This window comes from Morone saxatilis, unplaced genomic scaffold (assembly GCF_004916995.1).
Source record: "Morone saxatilis isolate NCDOM2014 unplaced genomic scaffold, NCSU_SB_2.0 Contig14, whole genome shotgun sequence".
Lineage (NCBI taxonomy): Eukaryota > Metazoa > Chordata > Actinopteri > Moronidae > Morone > Morone saxatilis.
In genome coordinates this window covers 22,909,880-22,920,866 of record NW_023339696.1, presented here as the reverse complement: position 1 = coordinate 22,920,866, position 10,987 = coordinate 22,909,880, and the positions used below count along the sequence as shown (strand labels likewise).

Sequence of the window (10,987 nt, the reverse complement as noted above, 5' to 3'; positions counted from 1 at the left end):
GAGTGAAAAGGGGCGGGGCTTAGGGAGGTTCGATTATATTGACGACAGCTTATTTATCTCGTCAGGACTGTTTGAGTTTGGACTGACTGAAATCTACGTCATCGTCAGCTCCCTTCAACCAGCAAACTGAAGTGATAACAGAACGACTGAAGGGCCTTTAACTGGAAGAAACTGGAAGAAACTGGAATGGGTGTAGCTTTGTGGATAAATGTGGGATATTAAACCCCATCAATAAGTCTGAGGAAGGTTTCTAAATCAAAAGGTTTCGCTGCCTCGCTCTGGAGCTCCGACAGGTCCGGACAGCTCTGTTCAACCCTGCAGGAGATAAGATGACTCAGCTTGATAAAATCTCTGACCTCGCGAAAGTAGATCCCACATGCTGCTGTTTCACCTGAGCGACTCCGACTCCGGGCAGCTTGATCCATGGTTCTCCTCCACCCTGGGGGTCAGGGCCCCCACTAAGGGTCGCCAGAGCTTCACGTGGGGGGTCGTGAGGCCTTGTTGACTTTAAGGAGTGTAAGAAAACTTTAAAAAGATCTCAATATCTCATCATCCTGCATAAAAAAAGTACAGTTATAACAAGCAAAGAGCTAATAGAAGAAGTGTCAGAGAGGAGAAAACACAGAATCTGTCAAAAAAGAAACCTAATAAGTCTGAATGATTGTTAATAAATAAAAACAGTACAGTCTAAAAATATCAGGAAAAACTAATCTCTGATCAATATTGACAGGAAATAATCTGCTCATAATTCATCTAAATGGATCGTTTTACACAAACTCCCTGTAGTTTATTTACTTTTAATATATTGTCTCTTTTTTCATTTTTATTTATATTTTCTATGTTTATTGTTGTACACCAATTAAACAAGGCAAATTCCTTGTATGTGCAAACCTGCTGGGCAATAAACCTGATTGTGATTCAGTTATTGTTATTGTTTTACATTGAATGTAATATAAAACATCCATAAACTATGTAATGTAGTCAGGAGTCTGCAGCGTTGGGAAACACTGGCCTCAGCACCGAGGGATTCACGTTCACTCACCAGAGAAGGAGTTGTCTGCAAAGCGGAGCAGAAGGCTGCTTTTCCCCACATCTGAGAGAGAAACAGATCAGAGGTGACCAGATTAGCAAGTAACTCACTTTGAGGAAATGAATGTGACCAATCAGGAAGAGAAAAGCCAGTTAGGGCTCGATCTAGTGCCAGAAAGAAAGAGAACAAACATCCACCCGGATCCTGACAGCCTCTTTCAGGTTATGTCATAAAGTACACAATGAAGGGCCGGAGAGCAAAAGTGAAACAAAGCCAGGAATAAGGGCAAAGGTTGAGCTCGTACTGGAAACGATGACTGAAAAAAATCCTTAGGAAACCGGAGTCAGTGTTCAAATGAGACCTGACAAACCAGAGTGAGTCAGCAGGAGGCCGAGGAAGGACAGTTTAACTCCCAACTATCACAATATTTAGCCCAAACTGCTGCAGAGCCGTTGCATTAATGTGGTACAAAGCCTGAATGTGTGCAGGCCAACAGCCTCACTGATGCAGCAAGAAGTATAAAAAGCCCCGAGGCTGCAGGAGAAACATCCTGATTCATCACAGTCAGTCACAGTACCTCAGTACGGAGGCCCAGAGGTGGCAACAGGCTGCCTGACAAGTCTAAGCATTTATGAGTGCATCGATAAATAACAGCGGGTTCAGTCATTAAAAGGGTTTGTTGGCACACGAGCGGGCAGGCCCGGTTCAACCGGATCACAGGCAAAGCTTGTGGGAACCAGAAAGTGAAACCTGCGTTCTTAAAAACGACTGATGTCCTTTATGTTCTGAGAGAAAGTATGTTTAAGTTTTTTTAATGAACATTTGAAGAGTTGGAGCTGGTTGTTGTTGTTGTTGTTGTTGTTGTCAATAAACGGAGCTATGAAATATTAAATCATCCATTTTGTTGCTACATGTTGGTATTTCTTGCCATCGGGAGGTAAAAACTCCAGGTTGTGAATATATTTATTATTATTTTTAAAAAGTGAAATTATCAGTTATGTTCAGAGAAATAATAAAAATGTTCTGATTGTTTTAGAGAGCAGATAAACATGTAGTAACTCTGCTGTGTCAGTGCAGTTTTTGTGCAGAATTCGAACTATTTGAATGTGTAAATTGTACATTTGTAGAAATAAAAATCAAACATCCTGAAACATCTTCAGAGGTGAATTTTGGGGCGACTGAGCTTCCATCCTCACTGCTGGTTTACATGGGGGGGGGGGCTCAGTAGTGTATCTAGCTTTTACAATGGACAGCACAATGAAATCTAATAACTGTATAAAAATAATTCACTGCGGGGAAGAAGGTGATCTACGGTGACTCAGCACTTCCTGCAGCAGGTCTAAAACTCAATCACGTTCCCAATGTGACAGAACCGGCTAGAAAACAACCGGCGCTGCACAACAACCTGATGTTTGGGGACTTCTCACCAATAAAATGACAAGAGTCTGAGGTAAATAAGAATCTGTGTCTGTGAGTGAGTCACAGTTGATAAAATTCCCCGACTTCAGACGAGGTGAAGATAACGTCTGAATACCGAAGCTCTAACGTCCAGAACGGAGAAGTCTGGAGCTGCTTTGAGAAACAGTTCCTGCAGTTTGAAACTTGCTTTGAACAAACACGACTGATGCAATGTGAAGCAGTTTGTTTGGACAGCGAGACGGTGGGCGGTTTCATATCTGTGCAAACGGTGCGTTCACAGGCTCCTCCACACTGAGCTTCTCCTCCCCTCTCTACACAACACTGTACGGCTGCAGCTAACAACACAAAACTGACATTAACTGATGCAGAATCAGTGTTTACTAAAGGCAGAGGCCACCAGGTTACAGTCAGAGAGGACTAAAGAAACCAGAATATATTCACATCTGAGAAGCAGAAATTTAGAGAATTTGAACATTTCTTTCTTTAAAAATGACTCAAACTAAAGTTGGCAATTAATTTAAAAGCTGATGACCAACTGAGCTTCTGCAACAATCAGGATTAATTATCCTCAAAGCAGCAAACACACGTTCAACAGGAGACTTACTGTTTAAAGGATCTACAGGGGAATATTTAGGTGTGTTTGTTCAATTAGCAAAATATTGGGAACCTTTATAAAGCTCCATGTTACACTTATCTAATGTTACAGACAGGTGGATGGAAATATATCTGAAACTTATAGTTACTATAATATCTCAGTAGCGGGTATCATATCACCTAGTACTATATACGTATTCATATATACTACGCCTACTAATACTAGTATATAATATAGTTACTATAATATATATAGTTACTTAAACCAGTGTTTTAGAGAGAAACTAAAGTTAAATAAGTTATAATTTGTTTGTTTTTTGTGTCTAAAAATCTGGTTTAACTTGCATTTTATTATTAACAAACGGCTTGTTTAATGTTCTTGATATTATTATTTCAATAAAAATCTACTTTACTTCTGTTACTAGTCTCCCCGGCTGCACCGGCCTCCTGTGAGTCAAAGAGCGGACTTTAAGATCCGATTACTGCGTCTATAAAGCACTAAAGTGTCCCCCAGAGAGGAAGCTCTACCGTTAGAAATATAATATTCATAGGTTTGTTTTCATCAGTGATTAATCACCTGAGTTATCTTTGAATGAGACGTTTTAATCTACAGAGGCTGCAGGTCGTCTCTTCTACAGGAGCCCAGAAGGGACAAACCAAACACTGACTCTAGACAGGAGCTTCACACTTTCCGTAGTTTCTCCTGAACGCCAACGAGACGCCATTAAAATCTGACACACGTCACCGTTTACTGCGGCTTCCACAATATCGGTTTTTATCTTTTTGTAAATATTTATGTGCTTTCTTTTAATGTATTTCTATATTTAATTGATTTTCCACTTTGTGTCTAAATGGTGCTGTGAATAAAAATGTACTTTAAATTAATTTCTGGGCCAATAAAAGCTTCTGAAACCACGACTTCTCCCATTGTTGTCACTTCTGGGCCTCCATACACACACGCTGCCTTCATATTGAATCACAAACGAATGAAAAAGCACTGACTGGAGTCTCCAATGATGAGCAGCTTAAAGAGATGATTGTAGTCTTTCCCCGCCATTTGTGTGGCCTCTTACTGAATCCCCGAGTAAAATCAGTTTTATAGGAGGAGGAGGAGGTGATTTCCCCCCCGACCTCCCCAGTGTTTGCGTTCGGTTCCTCCCAACGCTACGAGCTCAGAGCAGCACGACACTTTGTCCAGAAATCACAGGCGTTCCCCTGCCACCAGCGACAGGACATTTCCAGCTGAATTCCTTTTTCCAGTTTTGGGTTTTTATCCAGTTCAGACGTTCACATCGTTCTCTGCCGTCTCAAGAGGCGCTGCGTTTATGATTCATGCTTCGAGGGCCGAGAGCGAGCGCATGGTTCCACCTTAGTTCCAGTTCAACCCCGGTGACGATTCCTGCGGGGGATTTCCAACTGGTGGCGACTCACAGATCATTGATCTCTTATTGGAAGCGTTTTGTGGTTATTGCTCCGGCAGCCAGATGGATGTGAGCTGAGAACGGATCATAAATCCAGTTATACTGCCAGTTATTGCCCTGAGCTCCTCCACTGCTCACTCTTTAACTCCATCCCTTTTGTCTTTTCTTATTTTTTATAAAGAAGTGAGAAACTGAGACGTTCCTCTTTTTCTCTGCAGGTCAGTAGTGGTTACATCCGCTGAGGTTTCCTTTAGGCTGATCCCTTGATTTCACTTCAGTTCCTCTGGCGGTCGGCTAAAGAGTCACCTGTTCCTGGTTTCATCACGTGAGGAGGGCTCTCGCTCGGCTTCTTCAGCCCAGGTTTAAAAGGAGCTGGACACAGAAAGAGGAAGTTATAAGAAGTTAGATCAAAATCATCAATCAGAGATCAATCAGGCAGCTCATTACTGTGATTGTCAGTGACACTGCAATGTGTGTGTGTGTGTGTGTGTGCCCCTCCTTACCTCCCTCCCTGCTCCTCAAACAACAGCTGAGTCACTAAATATAACTTCCTCATCCTGCTTTATCCACCCCCATCCTAAAAACATAGCTGTGTTAGCTGTTAGCAGCACCAGAAGCTGTCTAACAGCAGGGAAACAGTGGAGCTGGACACAGTTTTCCATGAAAACAGGAAAAGCTGCTGCTGGCTTTGAAAGTCACTAAAGGGACCTTGCTAATGTGAGCTAATCTACACAGACGGGAGCACCGATCTCCGTTTAAAAAACGTGTAATTTAATGATTCTTTGTATATCAGCAAAGGTAAAACACCTTGTACGACCCATTTTATATTTTTATTTTATCTTAAATTAGTCATCAATCAATTCGGCTTTGCTTAAATCCCCCCAAAAGCAATTGTTTAAATATCCAATATGTCATCTTTTGCATGCAAAGACTGGAGCACCGATCTCGGCTTAAGAAACTTGTAATTTAATGATTATTTGTATGTCAGCAAAGGTAAAACACCTTGTACGACCCACTTTACATTTTTATTTTATCTTATATTAGACATAAATTAATTCGGCTCAGTTTAAATCCGCCAAAATGCATTTGTTTCAATAAAAATATAAAATTTGATTATTACTTTTTTGGCCGTTTGTGCTCGACTTCAGCTATGCGTTTAATGGAGGGTAGCTAAATGAATCCCTAAAAGTTTAATTAAGTACATAATTGTACATCTACTTAAGACGAAATGTAGTGCATTACCTACAGTTTGAGAAAATATCTTACTTCGTGTGATACGAGGTGCGAGCGCATACCGATAGAGAGGCAGATGCGTTTTTTCACAGATTTTGAACGTAGTTTGGCGTAGAGCGTTTCCAGTCGGTGACGACAGCTACCGGTCAACCAGAAACCAGAAGGACATCCACGGTACCGGTCCAACGGGGGGTCGACAGTCACTGAGACTCACCTTCATTAATGTGGCTGGAGCCGAGCCGTTACAGCAAGTGTGACAGTGACCGACAACTCACACTGAGCGACACGTGCTGGCTGTAAGAAGGCGTTATTCCAAACTACACTTGAAAAGCACTCATTTTTCAATAATCCGCTGTAATGATGCCACGCGTAAGTTTTTACTTACTGGGATGTTAATGTGATTTACAACTTAAAGGATTTTCTACAATTCGGCGCAAAATTTCGGGCGTGTCCGACCGCAGAACCGCAGTTTATTTCAGTTTTAACCCAGGTTTTAGCTGCTCCTGCGCCGTACGGTCGGTGCCACTGCACGATCGGTGAAAACAGCGAATAAAGTCAAAATATCTTTAAATTAAACGCTGAACTTTACAACCGGAGTCACAAAGACACCGTGACAAATCACGACAACGTGAACTGGTGTTGGATAAAGATGCGTACGGTGGCTCAAAAGCGAGAACAGTTTAAAAACCTCCAGATTGTGGATCCAGTCTGGAGCGACGGGTTGTGGGCCCGACCCCGGCCTGACGTCGGGAAACTTCACTCCTTGGAGAAACTTTTGAAAACAATCCTTTAATTATTTGTTTGTTTTGAACTTACTTTGGTGATGTTGGTGCAGTTGGGGCTCCGTCGGGGGGTCATGGTGAGAGATCCGCGGTTAGACGTTGTTTTCGCCCCGGTATGGGTCCGGTAGCTGCGCTGTCTCCGGTCGGACCGTCTCCCCGACCGACCACACCTGACTGTCTGCAGCTGATGACCCACTCTCATCATCTCATGCTGCCTTCACGTCATGTGGGAAAAACCGAACCTCCGTCCAACCGCTGTGCGCCAGCTCAAGGGCCACTGCTGCTGCTGGATAGGGTTAGTTTGTTTTAGTTTGTTTTAGTTTATGAAGGGTTAATTCCCGCCAATGTGACCCCAACACAGATTCTGTAAGGCATTGTTTCTATTTTGAGATATTAAGTTAAAATATTGACATTTCTCAATATTCTGAGATACTATATAATTATCCTGAGATACTAAGTCATTACTATAAGATACTAAGTCATTATTATGAGATATTATTTAATTATTTTTAGATAATAAGTCAATATTTGGCATTATTCTGAGATAATAAGTCATTATTATGCATTATTATGGAATACTAAGTCATTATTTTGCATTATTATGAGATAATAAGTCATTATTCTGAGATGTTACGTCAGAATCTTTTTGGTTTTCATCATACTAACTGAAATGGGAAACAAGAATAAAGAAAAACACAAAAGCAAACAGGGTACATAACTAATGTTGTGGTCAATAAATTCATTCTCAATGTCTGAAGTCCTTTTAACTACTATTAGATAGATAAGTTATGACAGGTTGATTATGACCAGTGTACTAAGGCATTACTAGTAATAATATTACAGTAATACTATATTACTTTCCCCAGTAACTAGTAGTGTAATCTACATTACTTTGATTCTAACAAACAAAACTGGTTGAGCTTCAACCAAAAACATTTTTGTGAGATTTCTGTGAAACCAACAGACACACCTAACACTGATGTCACCATCCCAGTTTCAACATAGCAGCAGCTGCAGAAACCAGCGTCCGGTCACAGTTAGCGTTGAGTAATCTTCCCGTCCGTACAGATTGAACCTTCACACAGGGAACATCTGACACTCTGATCCAGGGGTAAACATGTGGCTTCATTTTTCATATGTGGCCTCAATTCCTTCATCATGAATATCGGATATATTCTGGAAGGTTTCCTGGACCGGTGGGTCAGAACCTCCACTAGGGGTCGCCGAAGCTTCACAGAGAGATTATTTAATATACACATTAGACTGATATATCTATAGAAGCTCATTTCTGCCGGTGTGACGGGGTTAAAAAAGGGATTCTGTAAGTTATGAGGAACTTTTTGAGAAGCTAAGTCAATATTTCCAAGAACAGCTGTTAGTATTTACTGTTAGTAATGAAAGCAGCATAAAAAAGTAAATTAACTGTAAAACCAAGCCTCCAGCTATAATAAAACAATGGTGGGGTATTGTCACATTGCACCTTATACAGGGGCAACCTTGTTAAACTATAGAAGAACAATAGAGGGGCCGTTATTGTTCTATATTCCTGTGTAAAGTGAGGATCTGATGGATTGATGACATTCATTTAACAGGATGTTCAATATGTTTATGGTGACCGTGTAAAATAAAAACAAAGAGAATAATTTAAAAACTGTCTCAAAGCAAGCGGACGGACAAATTCCACACAAATAAAATGTACAATTGCTTTTTATTATTATTAACCATTTCCAACAAAGAAATTATCCACGTTTCAGTTTCTGCTCACATTAAATGGAAATCGATTATCTGTTACATGATAATAACCAAAATACAGACAGCTCATATCTACAGGTAGAACGCAACCAACGGTACAGGTAGAGAGGGACGTTGTTAGAGTATTTAACTGAGTGTGTGTGTGTGTGTGTGTGTGTGTGTGTGTCTTATTCAGCTCATAAAAAGAAGAAATGTACAAGCCAGCCTCCGCTCATCGTTGCTGTAAAAAACAAGCGCGCTGCTGATCGGCTGGTCGGCGGCTCAGAACCGAAGCGAGTCCGCTGACGTTCACAGACGTACATCTACTGGGCTGCTGGCTGTTGTAGTCCGCGTTGTAGTCCGCGTTGTAGTCCATTTCAAACCAGCTGGAGGTGAACAGGAAAAAGGAAAACAAAAACAGAAACACAGAAGGAGAAGAAGTGCAGCGCCTGAAGAGGTCAACCTCATTTCTTCCGCCTGCTGCTTGACGAGCGGCTCGGTGACGGCCTGCTGCCGCTCCTGCCGGGGAGGACAAACAGGAAGATCAATTCAAGGCTCACTGCTGGTCCGTTAAATAAACTTTGTGGAAACAAATAAAAAGATAAACATATATTTGATTGAAGGCTTCCAACTTCTGTTATAGATTTATAAAAATCTGACATCTGTACTTTAATCTGCACACCACTAATAACAAAATTAAAAAGGTAAATTTAAATTTAAGATCTATTTAACAAAGAAAAGAAGAAAAGTTTGTATTTGTTCCACGTCGGTTTGGTTTTGTAGTTGTTGCGGGAAGATCAATACGAGTTTCTCCCAAAAACACATTTAAAAGACTGAAAAATGTAACTTTATACAAGTAGTGTTAACTTTATTAATCATTAATAATTCATTTCGTCTGTGTCAGGTACCTTTAAACTTTCATTTTATTAATAACAAGACTTGAAAATAACTTGCTGCTCGCAGTTTTTTAGCTGCTTACTGAGACACTCTGTCAGTTGATAACTTGTAGGTCAGTTAACAAATATCTCTGGGACTTTGAGGACTGAAAATAGAAACGGTGTAAATGTCGTGCAGAGGTGACAGACCTGCGGCTCGGCGAGGGCGGCGCTCTCATGTATCTCGGAGGAGAATAACTGAGTGAGCGAGAATCTCTGAGGGAATCAGCCGGCTCCCTCCCGGACCTGGCGGGGCTGCAGGGAAACAAAAAGTCAGTCAGTCAGAGGCTCCACGCTGCTGCAGCAACGTCACAGTTTTAACCCCAGAAAGAAAAGGATTAATCCTTCAAACTACACGACGCTTCCACCATCTGCAGCGTCTGAGTCAGCGATGGTACAGAATCGGTTTCTGTAAGTGGGAAGGAGGTTTTGTGCAGCCGACCACAGATTCATTCCTGATTCCCTTTATGTATCTGTTGGTACAGCAGCTCTGGTGCCAAACCTCACAGTGACATCAAGTTCTCAGTTCTCTTCTTACCTCTTTTTCTTAGTTTCCTTTTCGTTCTCCGATGAGGAGGATGAGGAAGGAGAGCTTTGAGCCTTGGTCTTCCTGTTAAAACAGTAACAAGAGTTTTCATTAATGAGTTAATTAGTTTATGATTCATTCATAGAAATAACTTCATTAAAACTCTTTCTCCTGCTTACCCTTTTCCTTGCTCCCCTTCGGAGTCAGAGCTGTCTGAAGAGGAGGATGAAGAGGAGGATGAAGAGGAGGATGACGAAGAGGAGGAGGAGCTTGAGCTGCTGCTCCTGCTGCCCTTCTTGTTCCCGTTTGCCTCCTTCCCGTTTACGGCGCTCTCACTTCTGGCTGTTTGGTCTGGTGGTTGGGGGGCCGTCACCGGCGACTGCTTCCCGCTCGAACCTCGTGACGGCTGTTTGGTTTCTGGTCGGCTGCCGGCCGGAGACCTCCTGGAGGTCACATCGGAGCGCCTGGAGTCGGACTGGGAGCCTCTTCTACCTGAGCTGGGTGCGTGGGAGGAGTCTCTGGAGGGAGCCTGTGAAGAGGAGGATCGACCTTTCTGCTCTCTGTCTTTCTCCACCTCCCGCTCCGTTCTTCTGTCTCTCTCCGTTAGTGCTTTGGTGTCTTTCTTCTCTCGCGGCGGTGAAGGTGAGGACGAAGAGGAGGAGGAGGACTGGAGGAAGAGGAGGAGGAAGAGGACCGGTGGGGTTGGGGAACCTCTTTTGGTGGCAAATGCTCCTTTTCCCTTTGTCTCTCTTGCTCTGCCTCCCTCAGCCGGAGCCTCAAATGTTCCCTTTCTCTCGCTCTTTCTCTGGAGAGGGAGCGACTGCTCCTCCTTCGCCGCTGTGGAGACGGAGAGCGACGAGTCCTGGAGGAGGAAAATACAACAGACATTAAAATGTGATCCTTTATAGCAGCAGTGTGACGTTATAAACCCGCCCACTGGTTAAACGTCTGTGTGAAGTTCTTTGTCTTACCTGTTGGGGGGGCTGCGCCTCCTTGGACTTCTGGACCTGGACCTGCTGCGCCTCCTTGGACTTCTGGACCTGCTCCTCCTGGCAACCCGCTCGCGTTCTCTGTCTCTCTCTCTCTCCCTATCCCTATCCCTTTCTCTGTCCCGCTGCCTCTCTCTCTCCCGGTCCCGGTCTGACCAGGCTGGAGGAGGAGAAGCTCTCCTGGCTCGGGTTGGGGGTTCCTGATACTGTCTGGGTGGAGTGCGCCGGGCTGGGGAGATGGTTGAGGTTTTCTGGGGTGGTGGAGAGCGGGACCTCCTGGCTGAGGGACTGGACCTCCTGGCCGAGGGGCTGGACCTCCTGGCCGAG

At 43.1% G+C, this 10,987-nt stretch overlaps 2 protein-coding genes across 2 annotated transcripts in view; both read right to left on the bottom strand.

Annotated features, from left to right (window-relative positions):
- Positions 1-6,667, bottom strand: part of si:dkey-16l2.16 (ras-related protein Rab-35) — a 9,546-nt gene extending 2,879 nt beyond the window's left edge. The window contains 3 exon segments of the mRNA XM_035654511.1: positions 1,043-1,093; positions 4,046-4,836; positions 6,514-6,667. Coding sequence (XP_035510404.1) covers positions 1,043-1,093; positions 4,046-4,100 — 106 coding nt within the window. The 5' untranslated portion in view covers positions 4,101-4,836; positions 6,514-6,667.
- Positions 6,668-8,168: 1,501 nt separating this feature from the next.
- srrm2 (serine/arginine repetitive matrix 2) overlaps positions 8,169-10,987 on the bottom strand; it is a 9,194-nt gene continuing 6,375 nt past the window's right edge. Inside the window, 6 exon segments of the mRNA XM_035654506.1 lie at positions 8,169-8,729; positions 9,296-9,400; positions 9,684-9,755; positions 9,851-10,347; positions 10,350-10,533; positions 10,643-10,978. Of these exon segments, the coding sequence (XP_035510399.1) occupies positions 8,675-8,729; positions 9,296-9,400; positions 9,684-9,755; positions 9,851-10,347; positions 10,350-10,533; positions 10,643-10,978 (1,249 nt within the window). The 3' untranslated portion in view covers positions 8,169-8,674.